The sequence below is a fragment of the Dreissena polymorpha genome, chromosome 16, assembly GCF_020536995.1.
Source record: "Dreissena polymorpha isolate Duluth1 chromosome 16, UMN_Dpol_1.0, whole genome shotgun sequence".
In the NCBI taxonomy this organism is placed as follows: Eukaryota; Metazoa; Mollusca; class Bivalvia; order Myida; family Dreissenidae; genus Dreissena; species Dreissena polymorpha.
In genome coordinates this window covers 21,747,585-21,771,000 of record NC_068370.1, presented here as the reverse complement: position 1 = coordinate 21,771,000, position 23,416 = coordinate 21,747,585, and the positions used below count along the sequence as shown (strand labels likewise).

Sequence of the window (23,416 nt, the reverse complement as noted above, 5' to 3'; positions counted from 1 at the left end):
CATCATAATATCAGCGTTAAAGTATGATGTTATGTTAAATGTTTATTCGAACAACATAACATCAAATGTACACAATATGACCGGTGTATTTAACTGCACAGTGTTCAAATCTACACAATGGGAATGGTGTGTTGACATGTTCAGTCTAAAATGTTAACATAGTGACTGGTGTGTTAAAATGCACAGTCTTCAAATGTACACATTGCGACTGTAGTGTTCACATGCTGGGTCTAAAACTTTACACAATATCACTTGAGTGTTCACATGCTCAGTCTTCAAATGTACTAAAAGCGACTGGTGTGTTCACATGCTCATTCTTCAAATGTACATACAATTTAACTGAAGTGTTCAAATGCTCACCCTTCAAATGTACAGCCAATGTGACAGGTGTGTTCACATGCTAACCCTTCAAATGTACACACAATGTGATGAGTGTGTTTACATGGTCAGTCTTCAAATGTACACACAACATGACTTAAGTGTTCACATGCTCACCCTTCAAATGTACACACAATGTTACTGGTGTGTCCACATGCTCAGTCTTCAAATGTACACACAATGTTTCTGGAGTGTTTACATGCTCATTCTTCATATGTATTGATAATGTGACAATAGTGTTCACATGCTCATTCTTCAAATGTACACACAGTCACATTGTGTGTACATTTAAAGGCTGACCATGTGGACACACTAGTCACATTGTGTGTACATTTGTAGACTGAAACTGTTATCAGTCCAGTCACATTGGGTGTTAATATGAAAATGGCATGTGAACAGTCCAGTCACAATTTGTTAACCTGTGAAGAATGAGCATATTAACCCACTAGTCAAATTGTGTGTACATTTGAAGAATAAGCATGCTAACACTCCAGTCACATTGTGTGATCATTTGAAGACTGACCATGTGGACACACTTGTCACATTGTGTGTACATTTGAAGAACATGCTCAGTCTGCAAATGTACACACGATGTGACCTTTGTGTCCACCTGGTCAGTCTTCAAATGTCCACACAATTTAATTGGGCTGTTCACAGACTCAGGCTTCTTATGCAAACACAATGTGTCTGGTTTGTAAATAGGCCCCTTCTTTTAAATGTACACACAATGTGAGTTTTAAATGTTCAATGTTGTTAAATGTTCAAATAATGTGACCAGTGTTAACATGCTCATTCCTCATATATAAAGACAATGAACAACAAACACAAGTTTTGGATGCTTTGCTCAGTGCAGCTAAAAAAGAAAACAATACCTTTTAATTTTACGTTAATTAAACATAAAAATGGCTTTTTATAACAAGTTATTTCTTGATTTCAGTTCCTCATAGAGCTGTTCTGGAGAGAAGACACCAAACTCTGTTATGATGCCTCCAGTGATGAGCTGAGCTGGGGTCACATCGAAGGCGGGGTTGAAACACTGTATACCTGCAAAACACATTATTGCTGATGTTTTGTATTATACAGACACATCACGGTTTTGAAGGAAACATGCTATTTGATGTTTTTATTATAGATGTGGCATACAAAAATTTGTTTAATCATTAATTTGTTTAATCATAAAAAAATAACAATATTTTGCATTTGGATAATAATCACAGCCGTTAATCATACGCGCCACCTCTTTTTTGAGATGCATTAATAAATGAGCAATTGCTACTTCCGAGGTGGCATTCAGGCCTGGATGTTTTGAAATTTAACATGCATTATTAACGGACATGATAATGCAGTATGACTTAACACAACGTGAGCATTACTGTGTGTTAACAAGGGGGTATATCAATCCTCACCCGACTATCAAAAAAAGAATATAATATTGATATGGTAGTAAATAATATTTGTGTAACATTCTTCAATTTCACCATAGCATCAAGTTTTTGACATCACATGATCAAATTCTGAACTCAACACCAACTAGAGCTTTGTCACAGACGTGACGTATAACCCCACATGCTGCATTGACACAGAATATTTTGCATGCTGTCTTCACAAAACAAGAAAAGCTAATTTATGGCGATTTTTTTAGAAGTATTATGCAATTATCATTTATGGCAATTTTGACCTTTGAACTCCTGAATTCTTTGACACGCGGTCCAACGACTGTGAACAAAATTAATGTACTGAGTAATTTTAAAATCTCACAATGAATGACATAGTTATGGCCCGGACAAGCTCATTTATGGCCACTGTTGACTTTTGAACTCCAAAAGTGACCTTGACCTTGGAGATATCATCGTAATTCTTCCGCATGACACACTGTCCAATGATTGTGAACAAATGTACATAATAATTAAAAAAATCTCACAATGCATGACATAGTTATGGCTCGGACAAGATCATTCTTGGCCATTTTTGACGTTTGAGCTCAAAGTGTGACCTTGACGTTGCAGATATCGACGTAATTCTTTCACATGAAACACCTACCATTGATGGTGAACAAATGTGCAAAATGGTTTTAAAATCTCACAATGAACAACATAGTTATGGCCAAGACAAGTTCATTTATGGCAATTTTTTACCTTTGAACTAAAAGTGTGACCTTGAAGATATCGACGTAATTCTTACAGATGACACAACGTTCAATAATGGTAAACAAATGTGCCAAATGATTTAAAAATATCCCAATGAACAACAAAGTTATGACCTGGACAAGCTCATTTATGGCCATGTTTGACCTTTGAATTCAAAGTGTGACCTTGACCTTGGAGATTTTGAGATAATCTTTCGCATGACACACCGTCCAATGATGGTAAACAAATGTGCCAAATGATTTTAAAGTCTCACAATAACAGTTATGGCCCCAACAAGCTCATTTATGGGCATTTTGAATTTTGAAATCCAAGTGGGACCTTGACCTTGGAGATATCGATATACTTTTTTCGCCTGACACACCGTCCCATGATGGTGAACAAATGTACCAATTCATTTTAAAATCGAACGATAAATGACATAGTTATGGTCCAGACAAACTTTTGGTTTAAAACGCTCTAAGTGACCCCGTGACCTAGTTTTTGACCCAGCATGACCCATATTCAACCTTGACCTAGACATCATCTAGATACAACTTCTGACCAAGTTTGGTGAAGATCGGATAAAATTTTTGGGACAGACAGACCGACTGACAGAGTGACTCCCATAATTCCCCCATTACCAATGGTAATGGGGGTATAAAAACATCCGTACAAATGACATGACCAAGTTTTCTGAAGATTGGACCATTAATGTGGCCCCTTAACTGTTAACAAGCTTAATGTTGATAGCGCTTAATGGGTGCCGGGTGGAAACAAAGCAAAAAAGCTTAAAATTAGCATGTTTTGCTCAGGTGAGATAACAGAATTAGAGGCATTGATAAGAATAACATGTTGGCATCAAATACCATATAGTTTCAATCATATCAAATAAAAGTTACAACCAAGGTTTGCTGTAAACCGCTTCGTACCATCCCGTCATTTTAAGTATAGAACAGTTTAATTTATTTTTGTTTTTGAGTCGTTAACTTGAATATATGTACATACACTGATTGGGGAGTTATTTTATGGTGATGCAAAATTTATTGATATTTAAATTTATTCAACATTAAAATATTGCATAAGACAAGATAAGTTTATAATTTCTTAGTATTCATGAGTATGATAACAGTCTTCCATTGCACTTCAAACTGGAATTGGAATCAGCTAGAGCATGCTCTCTTAAGCTACTTTTAGCATATAATACCTTCAGCAGCTATCCGGATGTCATTCAAGTAAAGCATTTCTCTATCAGGCCTCTCCTCAATAATTATTTCTTCCCCTGTCTCCTTGCATGGGTCAAACGAGGTCGTCGGGCAGGCAACAAAGAACGGGATGTTATGGTACTTGGCAAGGATGGCAAGCTGGTAAGTACCGATCTTGTTTGCAGTGTCTCCATTTTTTACCACTCTGTCAGCACCTGTGACAACAGCACTTATATCTTTTGTCTGCATCACCATGGCAGCCATGTCATCGCAGATCAGAGTGGCAGGTATCTTGTCGAACACAAGTTCGTAAGCAGTCAGGCGGGCACCCTGGTTGTAGGGTCTGGTCTCTGTACAGAAGGCATGGTCCAACTTCTTCATTTCATGCAGTTTTCTTATAACACCTGCAAAAAGATGGAATCTTTTGAACATAATAGACTAGCTGTCATGCTAGCATTCAATTGTCAAGCCTTTCTTTCTAAACACTGTGCCATAAAATCCCTAATGAATATTTAATTCCATTTTTATAATCAAGAATTTGGAGGAATGCTAAGAATTTTGTATCACCAAGTATGTGTATTTCAGCAAGTAATTTATAATAAAGAATACAATTTCAACAAAGGTAATGATTATGTTCTACTTGATTTTTCCCACCATTTTGGACATGGGGCCAGGGCCCTTTGGAATCATACAAATTGTGGCATTGTGACTACAATTGGGAGTTTTTATTAATAATACGTTTCCAAAACCTACATAATCATAAGAAAATATACTGGTGTTTTTAATTATTATTATTTTATTTAGGATAAATATATAATCGTTAACACTGGACTTTGGGGAAAAAAATCTGCCCCACATCAACAACATAATCACACTCAGTCAGTAAGAAGTATTCAGGATTTTACTCAGAAAAGTACTAAACTTTTTTCTGTATCATGCTTAAAAATAAAATGATAAATTTTTAAGACAAATACTTGTCTGCCATGAGTAATACAACAAAAGAGGGTATTACACAAGGGGAATTTTTTTTACCAAGGGCAGTCCCATATCCTGCTGTGGCCAGAGATCCTGTGTTGCAGTGAGTCAGGATACGCACTTGATTATCACCGCTCTGACCAATGCGAAGTAAGATACACTCAGCACCATATTGACCAATAGCTTTATTAGTAGCTATGTCATCTTCGAACATCTTTTCAAGAGCTTCGACAATTCTGAATGATTAAAAAAAAAGATTTTGAATATTATAATTGCATTGGTGATATAACTTACTTTATATTATAAGGTGTTTTTTAAAGATATTCTTTTTGTTGATATTTTAGATCATTTCGCTAAACAAACATGTACATTAGCTAATGAAACCAAAAGGTTTGTGAGTGTGGTCATAAACAATTAAACAAACAAAGAGGACCAAAAGACACTCAATTAATTAAGCTAATCTGCTTAGGAATAAGAAAATATTGAACCATTTTGAGTGTAAAATGATGACCAGTTTTTTCTTCCTCCTGGCCCACATATAAAGGGCTCTCGGAAACTCTTAATCAAGCGTATTTGTACGCATAAATTTGAAAAATGACGCCAATTGGAAGCAAAGTGAGAGTCCCCAGGACGCACCTTTTTTTATAACTGGATTCTTTAAGTAAATCCATTAATAAACAAAACCTGTAAAGCAACCTCCTGTTTAACTCAAGCCAACACAATTTATTTTCTCACACCTGTTTAAAATCGAATAAATCAAGTGCAGTAATAAAGAGAACATAATGAGTGGGATTCATAATGTACATTTTGGATTTGGTTTTAATAATGAAACCAATTATTTTATTTATTATTTTATATTCATTTTTTATTTAAATGGATTTTTCGCTGAAAATTCGAATACGAGTACAATATTCTTTGGAACTCCTATTTTTTACTTTTGGACTCCTACTTTTCCCAAGTAAGGAGTCCAAGGACCTCGTTTTAAAATCCTAGTGAGACCCCTGATATATACAAATTGTGAAATTTTCTCAGCAAGTTTCATAAATATAAACGTGACCTCTCATGTGCTAAAAAGCTTTACGTGTATTTGATCTAGTTGCCTAATTGTTTACATAACATGACACAGTTTCAAACTTGTAGTGTTTCATCTACAGAATACACTAGTAAGCACCATTAAAGGAACTCCATTTAAGGAACAAACACCATTGAAGGTTATACTGGTTTTATTTACATCCGTACTCGTCAAGCATACAAAACAGTCTGTCTCTGAACATGCTATCAAAGAGGCATTCATGCCGTAGGCGTGTCCTGCAAGTAGGCGTGGCCAGTGCAAGCTATACCACAATCCCTCCTTTTTTTTCAAACCAAATAATGCATGATCAACAAATACATACTCTAAACATAAACCCATACGTTCACAAACAATTCATGATAACAAATTACACCATGCATTTATGAAACAATCTAAACTAAATTTAATCAAAACAAAAACATCACAAATGAAAACATTTTATCAATGAAAATAAAATAGCACGCCGCTTGTACTAGCAATGTTCTCACACAATTCCCTTTTATCGTTAACTTGAAAGTAATGAGCGACCACACTGGCTGTTAATCAATTTCCGTTTATAAGCCATTTTACACTCGGAGCATGATACACATGTCAGTTTAATAGAAATTTACTAGCATCCGCGGGATAAGCGCCACGTGTGTTGTCTCGAATGAACACCAGTAAATTACATGCCTATTTAGCGGTGCATTTACACCAGTTTGAAATCATTAAATTTCTCGGGCATTTTCCGAACCCTTATCGGTCTGTCTTTACCCGCAGATGATACATTAATTTGACAATGTTCACTTTTAGAATTGTTTACATTTGAGTCTGTCTGAGGATTTTGTTCATTCATTTTTTTCATATGCGTTACATTTCGCCGATACTCGGTACCATCATCGGCACGTACAACCACGCTATTCCCGTTCTTATCTATAACCGTGTACTTATCGGAACTGAACGGAGTGTCGAGTTTATTGTTTCTATTTTGCTTCAAAAGAACCTTGTCGCCTGGTACAATTTCGCTCTCTTTTGCATTTCGTTTCGCGTCGGAGTATACTTTCCCTTTCCCCTTTTTCTCGGAATCACGATCACGTATTTCGCTATCTTCCCGCCTATACGTATTAATTTCAGGAACACATGTTCTTATCTTACGACCGAACAGCATCTCAGCAGGTGACATACCCGTTACTGAATGGGGTGTGCTTCGATACATTATCAGGTAATCATCGAGGTCTAATCGCCAATTACGATTTTGACTTTGAGATATGCGTAATCGCTTTAGTATTGAACGGTTCTGACGTTCAACCTCCCCATTTGCTTGCGGCCACAAGGGAGTATTTCGCCTGTGTTCGATTCCTTGAGACTGCAAATAATTTTCGAAATGCTCGCAAACAAAACTACTAGCATTGTCTGTACGTAGAGATAATGGCAAGCCATGCGTCAAAAACCATTTCCTTAATATTGACACTAGTTTTTCGCTAGTTATTACTTTGGTGACCTCAAGCTCTACATACCTACTGTAATAGTCGACACAAACAAAAATGTAATCACCTGATGGCAACGGACCTAATACGTCCGCGGCTAAATCTTGCCATGGGGCACTTGGTAGCTCGGTTCTCGTCATCGGTTCGGGATTTGTTGACTGGCTTACCAACTGACAGCCATAACACATTTTACAGTAATTTTCAATTTCCTTATCAATACCCGGCCACCAAACTTTGGTCCTCAAGTTGCTTTTCATCAACACGATTCCCGGATGACCTATGTGACCTAAGTCTAATACGCGTTTGCGTAATTCACGCGGGACAACGATTCGCGTACCCCTAAGTACTAAGTAACCAATTACACACAGTTCATCTTTGATATGTATGAACTGATTTTGCTCGTGTTTATCCCACGTCCCGTTCGTCACGCTTTCGCGTAATCTGCTTATCTCATCATCACGAAATGATACCTCTTCTATTTCTCGAGTGGTCATAGCACTGGGTGTTGCTTCGCGCGCAACAAATTTAATGTATTCGTGGTCATCTACACTATCTATTGTCCTAGAACTGTGCTTGAGCGGAAGTCGCGACAGTGCGTCTGCAATATTGTCTCGACCGTTCACATGTTTAACCGTAAATCGGTACGGTTGCAGCCTAAGAACCCATCGCTCAAGTCTAGCGCACGGTTTTGACCTTGGTCCGTAAATGTATTCAAGTGGCTTGTGGTCAGTAAGAAGCTCGAACTCGATACCATAAAGCCATGGATGAAAACGCTCTAATGCCCACACTACGCTTAAACCCTCTTTTTCAGTTTGTGAGTATCTCCTCTCAACATCAGTTAAGCTTCTACTGGCATAACTTATTACGCGGTTTTCCCCATTTTGAACCTGCACGAGCACAGCACCTAGTCCTACTGGACTCGCATCGACTATGACCTTTGTCGGCGCGGTTTTATCGTAATACCCCAATGTTTCGGCACATGCTAGCCTTCTTTTTAATTCTTTGAACGCGTCCTGTTGAGACCGACCCCATTTAAACACCGTTTTCTTTCTTAACAGATCATTTAACGCCGCGGAAATCGTAGACAAATTCGGTATGAATCTTGCGCAAAAATTCACTAAACCGAGGAAACTCCGAACCTCGCTCGCGTTTCGCGGCTCAGGCGCGTTTACTACAGCATCGACCTTGACCTGCGTTGCCCCTATCCCTCTCTCAGACAGCTCATGACCCATAAACACTAACTTATTCATGTAAAATTGACATTTTTCCTTGTTAAGTGTAAAACCTTTGTCTCTCAATACACATAGCACATTATTTAAACATTTATCATGTTGTTCTTTCGTTGCAGTATGGACAATAATGTCATCGGCAATGCTGTTAACACCCTCACAGCCTTGCAATGTTTGTTGCAAAATCATCTGGTACATCTCTGGAGCACATGTTATTCCAAACATTAAACGTTTATACCTGAAAAGTCCACTGTGTGTTGTAAACGTCGTGATTTCTCGTGATTCTGGGGACAGTTCAATTTGATGATACGCGTTTTTAATGTCCAGTTTGCTGAAATACTTGCTGTTATTCATTTCCTGCAACACTTCGTCCACTGTTGGTATTGGATACCTAGTCCTTTGTATGGCTCTGTTTGCCTGCCTCATGTCAACGCAAAGTCGAATGTCGCCATCATTCTTTGGTATTATGACGACAGGGGACACCCACTTGGACGGTCCACTTACGGGTTCAATGACATCTGAGTCGAGTAATTCTTTGATTTTAGCTTCCAACTTCTCTCGTAACTGATATGGCACGCGTCTGGTCGGTTGCACTACAGGTGTTACAGCCTGGTCAATGGGCACTTCAAGTTGATAACCTTTCAGTTTTCCAAGTCCCGTAAATAATTCGTTGTAATTATTAACAACATCCGATATTCCCGGGGTTTCCATTTGACGCACTATTTTAAGTACGCCAAGTCGCATAGCTGTATCACAGCTTAATAAGGACTGTCCAGATCCCTCAATGACAACAAATTCTGCGTCATCTACCGCTACACCCTTGTAAACAATCGTTGACCAAAATACACCAGCAGTCTTCAGTGGTTCCTTAGATCCATAGGCATACAGTTCTGTTTTCCTTGGCTCGTCCCTGCATTTTATGTCATTTCGTTTCAAGAACTCCCACGTTTTCCTATCCACAATGTTGCAGCTGGAACCGGAATCAATGATCGCCTTTATTTGTACACCACCAATTTCGACCATTATCGATGTTGCTGTCGGGTACTTATTTTGTACAGTAAACGTGAACTGTCTGTCATCAGTTGTGTCCACAACTTGACGCACAGTAAGCGGTTTCTTTTTCGACTTTTCACCCGATCGGCATTTAATCGCAAAATGTCCTATCTTGCCACACTTATTGCAGTGCTTTCCACGCGCTGGACACGTGCTGTCTTTTGCAATGTGACCCCGTTTCCCACATTTAAAACATTGAACGTCATTTTGAATACGATTTTTCCGTGCAAACGTACCTTTTGTTGTTCGGCTTGTTGTTGTGTTTACCGCCTGTGGGCTTTGCTCAATGCATTTTGCCTGATGTTCAGCATTTTCTAATGTTCTCGCAATGGAACGCAATTCTGTCAGGGTTAAATCCCGTCCTTTTTGCAGAAGTTTCCGTCTTAATTCACTTGAAATGCACTTCTCAATCACCTGATCTCTAATTTGCTCATCTGTGTTCTCAAATTCACACGTCTCTGCTTTCTGTCGCAACCGTGTGATATATTGATCTACGGATTCTGTCGGCGACTGATCTAACTTCCGGAACATATGTCTTTCGTAAGGAAGATTCGATTGTGGCGCGAAATGCTTGCTTAGCGCATCGACGGCTCTAGCATAAACGTTTGCTCCCTCTCCTTCCGGCAAAGTATAGAATACATCCTGCACTTCCATGCCAGCCATGTGAAGCAACAATGCATGTTTACGGTCATTGTCTTTAATTCCTTTCCCGACAACATACAGTTCAAACGCTCGAAACCAACGCTTCCACTTTGCCGCTAATCCCGACGGTTCACCATGCACATCGAATCGGGGCAAATAGTCGTTTTCTTTTTCCATCATTTAAGACAATGTTATTGAACGTTTAATATCCTCGTCGCCAATTGTAGTGTTTCATCTACAGAATACACTAGTAAGCACCATTAAAGGAACTCCATTTAAGGAACAAACACCATTGAAGGTTATACTGGTTTTATTTACATCCGTACTCGTCAAGCATACAAAACAGTCTGTCTCTGAACATGCTATCAAAGAGGCATTCATGCCGTAGGCGTGTCCTGCAAGTAGGCGTGGCCAGTGCAAGCTATACCACAAAACTTGAATGGGGTATCTTGCAACAAATTTCTGACCAAGTATCATTAAAATAAGGAATGTTATTACTTCTTCATTGTTTTAAAAATGTGGTAATTATATAATGAAAATACACATCTGACAACGTTTAACAGACATATGGCAATCACAAAATCCCTCCACTGGCAGGAAGGTGAGCTAAAAATTATACCCAGTAAGTAAATATGTTGTCATGAAACTATGAAGGGTATTAATAATGTAATTCATACTTTTGTTTAACACTTTCAACGGTTGCTGATGTCTCTAAAATTATTTTTTTTACAAGAGCTGTAAACTTCACTGCAGCATCATTCATGTTGACAGCAGTAGGTCTTGATGATACCAGATATTTGAGTTTTTCTTCCACAAACTTTGCGACTTGTTCAATGTCACTGAAGTTTTCTTTGAGAATCTCAACCACTATGCTAAGACATCCAACTATGGCAATAGCAGGGGCGCCTCTCACCTGTTTAAATAAAGTTTTTACAAAGATATTTTTCACAAAGATATTGTCTAAATTAAAAAAAAGCATGTTTATTTGAATAAGTTTTGTCTAATCAGTGCATTACCAGCGACATTAGCTTGTTAAATAATGCTATATTTTTGGAATCCTGACAAAACAGCATAAAACAAGTCATGATCAATGTACCTATGAAGTTTCATGATCCTAGGCCCAAGCGTTCTTGAGTTATCGTCTGACAACCACCTGGTGGACGGACGGACCGACCGACCGACCTACCGACCAACCGACATGAGCAAAGCAATATACCCCTCTTCTTCGAAGGGGGGCATAATAAGCATACACAAGTAGTTTCAGTCTCCCTGGTATGTATCATACAACTTTGCCATTGAAAAATATGTCTATATCTTGTAGTCATACAACATAATAATTAGTTAATTTTTTCAAAGGTCAACTTTGTCCTCATTAGCATATTGTGAATTTCAAAACACATTTAATATATCATGCAGCTTGGTACTTTTGTAATGTAGCTATTATTGCTATACACCAATTTGTAAAATATTGCCTTCCTCTTGCGGACAGACTATCGTGTACCATCACTGTATGCCATAGGTTCTATTGTCACACTTCTTAACAGATAACAAGTGGGCCTGAAAGGCCCAAAGTCGCTCACCTGAGATAACAAGATATTATTGGGAAAAATCTCTGACCAAGTTTCATGAAGATCGGAAAATAAATGTGGCCTCTAGAGTGTTAACAAGGTTTTACTATAGCCATATAAGGAAAATTGCCCCGCCCCCTGGCAGCCATGTTTTTTAACCATCTGGCATCAATTTTGAACTCTTCCAAGATATTATTGGGATGAATCTTCTGACCAAGTTTCATGAAGATAGAAAGTAAATGTGGCCTCTAGAGTGTTAACAAGATTTTACTATAGCCATATAAAAAAATGCCCCGCCCCTTGGAAGCCATGTTTTTCAAGCAAACATAATTATTTTCAAACTCATCCAAGATATCATAGAGACCAATCTTCTGACCAAATTTCATGAAGATTGGACAATAAATGTGGCCTCTAGTGTGTCAACAAGGTTTTACTAAAGCCATATAAGGAAAAATGCCCCGCCCCTGGTGGCCATGTTTTTAAAGCAACCAAAACCATTTTTGAACTCATCAAAGATATCATTGGGACAAATCTTCTGACCAAGTTTCATGATGATCGGAAAATAAATGTGACCTCTAGAGTGTTAACAAGGTTTTACTATAGCCATATAAGGAAAAATGCCCCGCCCCGTGGTGGTCATGTTTTTCCACCAACCTGCATCATTTTTTTAATCCGCCAAGATATTATTGGGATGAATCTTCTGGCCAAGTTTCATGAAGATCGGACTATAAATGTGGCCTCTAGAGTGTTAACAAGATATTACTTTAGTCATATATAGCCATATAAGGAAAAATGCCCTGCGCCATGTTTTTTCAAGCAAACGTAACAATTTTCGAACTCATCCAAGACATCAATAAGACTAATCTTCTGAACATATTTCATGAAGATTGGACAATAAATGTGGCCTCTAGAGTGTTAACAAGGTTTTACTATAGCCATATAAGGAAAAATGCCCCGCCCCCTGGCGGCCATGTTTTTCAACCAAAGGGCATCATTTTTGAACTCTTCCAAGATATTTTTGAGATGAATCCTTTGAGCAAGTTTCATGAAGATTGGACAATAAATGTAGCCTCTAGAGTGTTAACAAGATTTAACTATAGCCATATAAGGAAAAATGCCATGTTTTTCAAACAAAGGTTACCATTTTCGAACTCATCCAAGATATCATTCGGACAAATCTTCTGAACAAGTTTCATGAAGATCGGAAAATAAATGTGGCCTCTAGAGTGTTAAGAAGGTTTTATTAAAGCCATATAAGGAAAAATGCCCCGCCCCCGGGCGGCCATGTTTTTCAACCAACCGGCATCATTTTCGAACTCATCCAAGATATTATTGGGATGAATCTTCTGACCAAGTTTCATGAAGATTGGACACTAAATGTGGCCTCTAGAGTGTTAACAAGATTTTACTATAGCCATATTTAACCATATAAGGAAAAATGCCCCGCCCCTTGGCAGCCATATTTTTCAAGCAAAGGTTACCATTTTTGAATTATTCCAAGATAACATTGGGATAAAATCTTCTGAGCAAGTTTCATGAAGACCGGAAAATAAATGTGGTCTCTAGAGTGTTAACAAGGTTTTACTAAAGCCATATTAGGAAAAATGCCCCGCCCCCTGGCGGCCATGTTTTTCAACCAACCGGCATCATTTTCGAACTAATCCAAGATATTATTGGGATGAATCTTCTGACCAAGTTTCATGAAGATCTGACAATAAATGTGGCCTCTAGAGTGTTAACAAGATTTTACTATAGCCATATATAGCCATAAAAGAAAAAATGCCCCGCCCCTTGGCAGCCATGTTTTTCAAGCAAACGTAACTATTTTCGATCTCATCCAAGATATCATTGAGACCAATCTTCTGACCAAATTTCATGAAGATTGGACAATAAATGTGGCCTCTAGATAGTTAACAAGGCAAATGTTGACGGAGCACGACGCAAGACGGACAAAAAGCGATCAGGTGAGCTGAAAACAATCAAGTTTCTGCATCTTTCTCGCTACTGAAATTTCCTTTTTGATACCTATTTATATACAAGAATGAAATTTATCATACCCATTTTGATACTGATACATGTACTTTCAAATCAATATGCATTTATATACAAGCATAATTTCTGATTTCAATACCCATATCTATACTTTGATGCTCAAGACCATACCCATATCTATACTTTTAGTCGAAAAACACACCCCATATTTTCGGCACACCCCTATAAACCCATATATAGGAAGTTACCCCCCCCCCCCCTCCCCTGGGTTCTGTCTACTAACTCTCTTTTGCTTTGTTATATCATTTCCCTTAACAAACAATTAAGCTTGTGATAATGATTGCTACTTTATATCATATTAGATAAATAATCTACAAATTAAACAAACAACAAGAGATGTGTTTGTCAGAAACACAATGCACCCAATTGCGCCGCTTTGAAGCCATATATTTGACCTTTGACCTTAAAGGATGACCTTGACCTTTCACCACTCAAAATGTGCAGCTCCATGAGATACACATGCATGCCAAATATCAAGTTGCTATCTTCAATAATGCAAAAAATCTTGCAAAACTTTAACCAAGGTTAAAGTTTTGCTTGGTTAAAGTTTTGGGACACACACATTGAATGAATGAATGACAGACAGACAGGCCAAAAACAATATACCCCCGATCTTTAGATCCGGGAGCATAACAAATACAAAGTACTCTAAAGAAATAATACTTGTATTAATACAGATATGGAAGATATTTGCATGCCCTTGTATATTCTTAAACCAGTGAAAAATACCGCATGAATATCATAACAATTTAAGGAATACAAAATGTACAAACATTCGTTCCCTTATTATAGGGGAAAAAACACATGTCATTTTTTGCCGTTTAAAAGAAATGTAAAACTATATCATCATTTAGACTTAGTGTCTTCTAACACCGAGCTTGTACTGTCATCTAGAATCCGTGATTCTAATTATTTACCCTAAATTTTGGTAATGTAAGTGCCATAAATATCCGGTATATATCAAGTTATGTTCTTGTAAGTTTCACTTTTGTGTGCTTACAATGAGTAGAAAATAAACGTATTACATTAAAGAGACTTTTAGGTACAATATGTTGATGCAAACAGCAGACAGACGTATGGGTCAAAATCTAGAACTTCAATAAAGCCCACGTGTACCTGCATTTTCTTAATTGCCTGCCATGCTTCCTTCGTGTCATTTATTGAAATATATACACTTTCTGTTGGCAAACGTAGCTGATCTAATATGTCTAATCGTCCTCTGTGATATTTAATTGCTTCGAGAGTCATTGTAATAAGTGTCAGCTCAATGTTGATAGAGTAGTGACAATTGAGTGCTCTTCACAAATATTCTCGCGGAGGCTAGCCGGGTTATCGGTTCCTTGCAATGTCATTGAGTTTAAGTATGCAGCCGGGTAAAAAAATCAGATAGAAACTGTCAAAACTGATTTCTTATTTTTATAAAGGAAATGTGTAGAACAACCTAAGAAGAGAAACTCAAAGAAAATGCATAAAAAGAAATATAGAACAGTAGTTATTGCTTAAACTCATTATGGATTTGAGTGACAGTGAAGAGGAAGAGAGGTTTATATAATTATAAGCTAATTACTTTACAAGTTACTATTTCAGTACTTCATAATTTTAGTATGTTCACTATTAATAAGTGAATGAAATTAAGACTTTTAAATTGTTATTTTGTCCCGCAACAAATTAATTAAAGTTTATATAAATATGTTACCTGAATTTAATTATTTCTGCTTCATAAAGGGCATTATAATAACTATAGTCAATTGTTTGTACTTGAATACAGGTAAACCATGACTGAAGCATTTTTAGCTCATCTGAACACAATTTGCTCATGGTGACCTTTTGTGATTGCCATTGTTTATGTCGTACATCATTACCATTGCCTTGTAAGCACTCTCTTGAGAGGCCACATTTACAGTCCGATCTTCATGAAACTTTGTAAGAAGATTTGTCACAATGATATCTTGCATGGACTACTTCGAAAATAGTTATGGTTGCTTCAAAAACATGGCCACCAGGAAAGTCACATTTATTGTCCAATCTTCATAAAACTTGGTCAGAAGATTCAACCTAATTCGATTGATATCCTTGATGAGTTTTAAAATGGTTTCGATCTGTGGGAAAACATGACCACCAGGGGGTTGGGGTTGGGGCATTTTTCCTTATATATGGCTTTATTTGACCTTGTTAACACTCTTTATGAAACTTGGTCAGTACAATTTTTTCAAATGATAAATTGAAAGAGTAAGAAAATGGTTCCGGTCTCTTGACAAACATGGCTGCCACGGGGCGGGGCATTTTTCCTTATATGGCTTCAGTAAAACATTGTTAACTCTTTAGAAGTAACATTTATGGTCCAATTGTTATGAAACTTGGTCAGAACATTTTTCTAATGATGTATTGCATGGGTTTAAAAATGGTGTCAGTCTGTTTAAAAACATGGCTGCCCTGGGCAGCGCATTTTTTCTTAACATTTGTTCTAATGATGAGTTCGAAAATGGTTTCAGTCTGTATAAAAACATGGCCACCAGGGGGCGGGGCATTTTATCTTTTATGGCTTTAGTGAAACCTTGTTAAACTCTAGAAGTCACATTTTGAGGCAAATATTCATGAAACTTGATGAGTTCATTTGATGTAATGATAACTGGGCTGATTTCTAAATGGTTCCCGTCTGTTGAAAAACATGGCTGCCAGGGGGCAGGGCATTTATCCTTAAATGGCTATAGTAAAACCTTGTTAAATCTCTAAAAGTCACATTTATGGTCCAGTCTGTATGATACTTGGTGAGAACATTTGGTTTAATGATAGCTCTAAGGCTGTAGTCAAACCTTGTTAACTCTCTAGTTAATATATTGGCCAAGTTTGAAAATGGTTTCAGAAAAACAAAAAGTTGCTGACAGCAGGTTAGTTCCCTGAAGTTTCAGGTGAGCAAGCGTGGGCCTCTGCCCTCTTAATTTACTGATACAATGTATTGCAATTTTTATGCTTATGTTTTTGCTCTGTGTCAAATTAATACGTCATTATTTAAACTCTACAATATGGCTGAAAACCAGCTTCATGTGGAAAGTTGATAAGACACTCTTTATTTCAATTGTTACCTTATATCATTTACCTTATATCATTTGCATGTCCATATGATTGGCATTTCAATTTCTTTCCACTAATCCAACCCTTACTTTTCTGCTGCCACTCAAAACTTTTTTTTCAGGTTGAGATTTTGATCTTTTTGCTTATTTGCTAAAAAAAGTATGAAGTGGGCAATCATTTTTGCTGCAATCAAACATCTTCACTAAATGTTCATCAAATTTACCATTTGAAAAATCCAAAGAAATAATTTTTAATAGAGATGTTTAAGATTTTTGCATTCTATTGCATATTAGTATTAAAGTGGAAATATTTTTAAAGATAAACCGAAAAAAAGAGTTAGCGGACCTATCAAGCCTATTTTTAGCTCACCTGAGCACAACATGTTCATGGTGAGCTTTTGGAATCATCTTTTGTCAGTCGTCCATCGTCAATCCTTGGTCATCAACATTTTGCCTGTTGACACTCTAGAGGTCACATTTATTGTCAGATCTTCATGAAACTTGGTCAGAAGATTTGTCCAAACGATATCTTGGTCGAGTTTGAAACTGGGTCACTTGAAAACAAAAACGAGGTCACCTAAAGCCAAATGAAAGAGAAAGTTTGTTTACACTCTTGAAGTCACATTTATTGTCCAATCTTCATCAAACTTTGTCAGACCATTTGTCCCAATAATATCTCAGCTGAGTTTGAAAATGGTTCTGGTCAGTTGAAAAACATGGCTGCCAGGGGGCGGGGCAGTTTTCTTTATATGGCCATAGTAAAACCTTGTTAACACTCTAGAAGTCTTATTTTTAGTCCAATCTTGATGAAACTTGGTCACAACATTTGTTCTTATGTTATCTCAGCTGAGTTTGAAAATGGCTCCAGTTGGTTGAAAAACATGGCCGCCAGGCAGCGGGGCAGAACTTTTCCTTATATTTCTATAGTAAAACCTTGTTAACACTCTAGAAGTCTTTTTTTAGTCCAATCTTCATGAAGCTTGGTCATAACATTTGTCTCAATGATATCTCTGCTGAGTTCTTAAATGGTTCCAGTTCAATGAAAAACATGGCCGTCAGAGGGAGGGGCAGTTTTGCTTATATGGCTATAGTTAAACCTTTTGAACACTCTAGGAGTCACATTTATAGTCAAATCTTCATGAAACTTGGTCAGAACATTTGTTTTATGATAGCGTGGCTGAGTTTGTAAATGGGTCCAGTCTGATAAAAAAATATGGCCACCCGGGGGCGGGGCAGTTTTGCTTATATGGCTATAGTGAAACCTTGTTAACCGTCTAGAAGTCACATTTATAATCAAATCTTCATGACACTTGGTCATAACATTTGTCTCAATGATAGCTCAGTTGAGTTTGAAAATGGGTCAGGTTCGGTGAAAAATATGGCTGCCAAGTGGCAGGGAAGTTTTCCAAATATGGCTAGAGTAAAATCTTGTTAACACTCTAGGTCTCACATTAATAGTCCAATCTTCATGAAACTTGGTCCGAACATTTTGATAGCTAGGCTGAGTTTGAAAATGGTTCAGGTCCTTTGAAAAACATGACCGCCAGGGGGCTGGGTAATTTACCTTATGTGGCTATAGTAAAACCTTGTTGACATTCCAGAAGTCACATTTATAGTCCAATCTTTATGGAACTTGGTCTGAAGATTTGTTCTAATAATAGCTCAAATGAGTTCCAAAATGGTTAAAGTTCGTTGTAAAACATGGCCGCCAGGAGAGGGGCAGGTTTTTTTATATGACTATACTTAAACCATGTTAACACTTAAGTTGTTATAAGGATGTTGATGCACAATGATGATGATGATGATGATGATGATGATGATGATGATGATGATTGCAAGGTGAGTCTGAAAATTGTTCCAGTTGTTTAAAAACATTATGTCACAAAAAATTAATGTGAACAATTTGGTAGTAAAAAAACAACAATTTATCACATCTTTTAAGCAGCACAAAAAACTGTTTGGTTAAAAAGAAAAGTTGTTTTTAATATATTTAGGCTACATATTTTTTTGTGGATTTAAATTATAAATAGTTTGACAGTTGTTTTGATATTATGATTTTCCAATGTCTTCTGTTTACTTCTATATTTGCAAACATTTGTATCTATGAGAAAGATCAAGTGATGTTTTGTACCTTAAAAGAAGATCAATGTTGAATTTCTAGTACATTATTCTCGTACTCATTAACTTCTTAACAACCAACTTTGATATATGATGACAATTCAACATATTGTATATAATTAAGCAAAAACTATTTCATAAAAACTCAATCTGTTGAAAAAAACAACAGTTGTTTTCAGTAGGTAAAGCTGTTCTTGCAAAAACAAGTTGTATTAAGTCATCACCTATAACATCTAAAGATGCTGAGCCATTATGATCTCATGATTCCAAAGCTGGACAACAATTTGTGGAAAAAAATGTACTTCCATTTTTTTTTGCTGATGCTTATTATAAAACTACTGTCCTCATAATACTTTTATCCAAAATATAGCTTTGTCGCAACGGGTAACAAATGTGTATTTTAAGAAACATAAACCCACACGCACAAAACTACTTCTATCGCATATATGTATGTATCTGCCAAAACAACAAATCCTTACTTTTCACAAAACAACGTTAACAAACCTTGCTTAACGTTACCTATGTGATCGACCCAGGGCCACCATGGCCCTCTTGTTTGGTAGATATTAGTGGAAATGCATGACATTTTGCCTAAAGACACATCAATAAATAACATATGGTGTGCAGGAAATCTGCATACTGCATAATTCCACATTCCTGGTTTAGCCACTTTAAAAAGACTCTGAAAAATTGACATTTCTGTGGTTTTACTGTAGTCTCAATGCTTAAGTTCAGAATAAAGGGAACATGGCAAACATTTTAATTAAACTTTGGTGCTCATGTTGACTATCACACACTCATCTGATAATAATAGAACATGTTCAAATGAAAGCTTACAGGAGGAAATTTACACATGAATACATTCTGAAAATTCTCATGTCACTCACGTGAATGCATATAAAACATATTTAAACTGGGAAGTAGGGTATCTTTTTTAGCTCACCTGAGCACAATGGGCTCATGGTTAGCTATTGTGATCGCGTTTTGTCCCTCGTGCGTCGTCCGTCGTCAACATTTTGCCTTGTGAACACTCTAAAGGCCACATTTATTGTCTGATCTTCATGAAACTTGGTCAGAACATTTGTCACATTGATACCTCGACTGAGTTCGAAACTGGGTCATGCTGGGTCAAAAACTAGGTCACTAGGTCAAAAAAAAAGAAAAACCTTGTGAACACTGTAGAAGTCACATTTGATGCCCAATCTTCATGTAACTTTGTCAAAATGTTAATCTAAATGATATCTAAATGATATTTTGGTTGAGTTCAAAAATGGTACCGGTCCCTTGAAAAACATGGCCGCCAGGGCAGAATTCCTTATATGGCTATAGAGAAACCTTGTGAACACTCTAGAAGTCAAAATTATTGCCCAATCATCATGAAACTTGGTCAAAAAATTGTGTTTTTTTATATCTCAGACGAGTTCGAAAATGGTCCAGATCGGTGAAAAGTATGGTCGCCAGGGGGCGGGGCAGTTTTCTCTATATGTATATAGTGAAAACATGAAAACACTCTAGAAGTCACATTTTTGGTCCAATCGAAATTTGGTCAGAACATTTGTTTCTTGGATACGACAGTTGAGTTTGAAAATGGTATGGATCGCTAAAAAAACAAGGCTGCTAGGGGGGGGGGGGCGGGTCTTTTTCCTAATATTTATATAGTAAAAAAGCTTGTGAACACTCTAAAAGTCACATTTTTTGCCTAATCATCATGAAATCAAAACAATAGTTATGTGCATGTCTCGGACAAGTTTGAAAATGGTCGTGATCTGTGGAAAAACATGGCCGCCAGGGGGTGGGGCATTTTTTTTATAATTGTGTATTGTAACGCCTGCCTTGTAATTGTTTACTTTGTTTTTTTCTTACAATAATGATTCTTTAAATTACAATTTTTAATAATTTTTAAATTCATTAATGATAGTTTATAACTTATAAATTCATTAATGATAGATCAGGTTTATTTTCATTGTATGATAATTCTTAAGAAATGAAATAAATGCTTTAAACTCTCTGTAAGTGTGGATGCAGATAGTTTACATCAGTGGTCAGTGCTGCATCTCTTCTGACCAGTGCTTATCTTTACCTGGATACTAAGGATAGCAGTGCTCTCATTTGATTGGATGTTTACCTTGCCAGCTACACCTCAGAATCAGGGCACTAGCACATTGTTGGCCTTTCCCATTGAATTAGTGATTTACTGGGTTTCACTAACTGGGAATAATAAGTTAGTGGAGTTAGTTTAGTTCTTTTAACTAAGTGCGATTATTAACTAAGTTATAACTAAGTTTGTGAGTGAATTCAATTAAAGTGATCACGGGTGTTTGTTTATCCTAGTGCTTTATTCTGGCATTTGCCTCATACTGAACACAAACTGTTGACCAAGTTTAGACATGAAAGTGTTAAATTGTTTTCGAAACCTTGTTTTAACTATGATTAACTTTTGAAAGTTTATGAACTGTATTTCTATATGAGTTGTTTTTATTGTTTGCATTATTGCTTAAGTATAAATGATGAATGTTTGGAAAGAATAAAAATAGTTTAGTCACATTGTTGTTGATTTTTTGAAAGCCCCAGTAGTTTACCTCGTCACAGTATGTGATAAATAAATAATAATTAAAATTATTGACTTCATTTTAATTTGATAGCCTGCATGACTGGTGAAACGCTTCAGTATATAGTGAAAACATGTGAACAGTCTAGAAGACACATTTTTTGCCCAATCTTCATGAAATTTGGACATATCTTGGAAGAGTTCAAAAATGGTTTAGGTCTTTTAAAAAAACATGGCCGCCGGGGGACCATTTGTTGTTCATTCTTCATGAAACTTGGTTAGAACATTTGTTCCATTGATATCTTGAGCTGCAAAGAACAGGTCATGTCTTTTTATCTCAGGTGAGCGACTTTGGGCCTTTTAGGCCGTCTTGTTTTATACAAATATTCTTTTCATGTCTATTTCTCTACAAAGTGAAATTTCATTGATGGAAGGTCTTCCATTCGATATTCTTCTGGAGATTTTTAAAAACGTCGCTTGGAGGGACCTTCTACATCTATCAGCAACATGCACAAGGTTCCGAGAGATATGCAAGACACAGGCTTTGTGGTAAGAACAATTATTTTCTTAAGTCATATGAATGTGTAAGCAAATTGCTCTGCATTTAAACATTGTCTGATACCACTGCATCGTTATAGATTCAATTTCTGATATAAATTAGTATATTTTTATTTGTGTTTTATAGGTTAAACATGACAAGTCTTCATTTTGAAGGCCCCATGTCAAAGGTTAATATCTTGAAGTTACTGGAAAAAACTCCACATGCAGGTAATAACTGGAAGTTATGCACTCACTTTATTATGTTTGTACATCACATTTAATATTGCCCTTTTTTAGCTCACCTGAGCACAACGTGCTCATGATGAGCTTTTGTGATGGTCTTTTGTCCGTCGTGCGTCATCCGTCGTGCGTCGTCAACATTTTGCCTTGTGAACACTCTAGAGGCCACATTTATAATCCGATCTTCATGAAAAATGGTCAGAACATTTGTCTGATTGATACCTTGGCTGAGTTCGAAACTGGGTCATGCTGGGTCAAAAACTAGGTCACTAGGTAAAAAAAAGAAAAACCTTTTGAACACTGTAGAAGTCACATTTGATGCCCAATCTTCATGTAACTTTGTCAAAATGTTTGTCTTAATGATATGTTGGTTGAGTTCAAAATGGTTCCGGTCTGTTAAAAAACATGGCCGCCAGGAGGCAGGGCAGTATTCCTTATATGGCTATAGGGAAACCTTGTGAACACTGTAGAAGTCACAATTTTTGCCCAATCATCATGAAACTTGTTTAAAACATTGGTTACATTATTATCTCGGACGAGTTCAAAAATGGTCCAGATGGGTGAAAAAACATGGCCGCCAGGGGTTGGGGCAGTTTTCTCTATATGTATACAGTGAAAACATGTGAACACTCTAGAAGTCACATTTTTGGTCCAATCTTCATGAAATTTGGTCAGAACATGTGTTTTCTGGATATGACGGTTGAGTTCAGAAATGGTTGGGATCAGTAAAAAAACATGGCCGCCAGGGGGGGGGGTCATTTTCCTTATATTTATATAGTAAAAAAAGCTTGTGAACACTCTAGAAGTCACACTTTTTGCCTAATCATCATAAAAAAAATTCTAAACATCAATTTTATAGATATCTCGGACCAATCTTCATGAAATTTGGTGAGAACATTGGTTCCTGGATACGACAGTTGAGTTCGAAAATGGTTTGGGTCGGTACAAAAACATGGCCACCACGGGGGGTCTTTTTCCTTATATTTATATAGTGTAAAAAAGCTTGTGAACACTCTAGTTTCCTGATTTTCTGGCAGTTTTGTCTGAGCTTTCCTCTTCCTTCCTGCTGGTTTACCTCTTCCAGACATTTTGTGATGCTTTTGTTATATAACTAAGAAATATCTCGGCAGATTAAT

General features: G+C 36.9%; 2 protein-coding genes across 6 annotated transcripts in view; one reads left to right on the top strand and one right to left on the bottom strand.

The window, feature by feature from the left end:
* Positions 1-29: 29 nt before the first annotated feature.
* On the bottom strand, positions 30-15,095 carry LOC127862281 (methylthioribose-1-phosphate isomerase-like). Of its 2 annotated transcripts, none has more exons than XM_052401346.1 (5): positions 14,880-15,095; positions 10,821-11,056; positions 4,739-4,917; positions 3,709-4,110; positions 30-1,422 (listed from the first exon to the last, which is right to left on the bottom strand). In XM_052401346.1, the coding sequence occupies exons 1-5, from the start codon at positions 15,009-15,011 to the stop codon at positions 1,289-1,291; spliced, it is 1,083 nt and encodes a 360-aa protein (XP_052257306.1). In that variant the 5' UTR covers positions 15,012-15,095; the 3' UTR covers positions 30-1,288. The 2 variants fall into 2 exon arrangements, with proteins under 2 accessions (XP_052257306.1, XP_052257307.1); XM_052401347.1 differs by lacking the exon at positions 14,880-15,095 and adding an exon at positions 14,681-14,833.
* LOC127862278 (uncharacterized) overlaps positions 15,087-23,416 on the top strand; it is a 40,559-nt gene continuing 32,229 nt past the window's right edge. For 2 of the 4 annotated variants that reach the window (XM_052401341.1, XM_052401339.1), the window contains exons 1-3: positions 15,087-15,305; positions 21,915-22,049; positions 22,186-22,268. In XM_052401341.1, coding sequence (XP_052257301.1) covers positions 15,274-15,305; positions 21,915-22,049; positions 22,186-22,268 — 250 coding nt within the window. In that variant the 5' untranslated portion in view covers positions 15,087-15,273. Of the gene's footprint in view, positions 15,306-16,648; positions 16,673-21,914; positions 22,050-22,185; positions 22,269-23,416 lie in introns of those variants that run through there. The other 2 variants (XM_052401342.1, XM_052401343.1) reach the window with 2 other exon arrangements.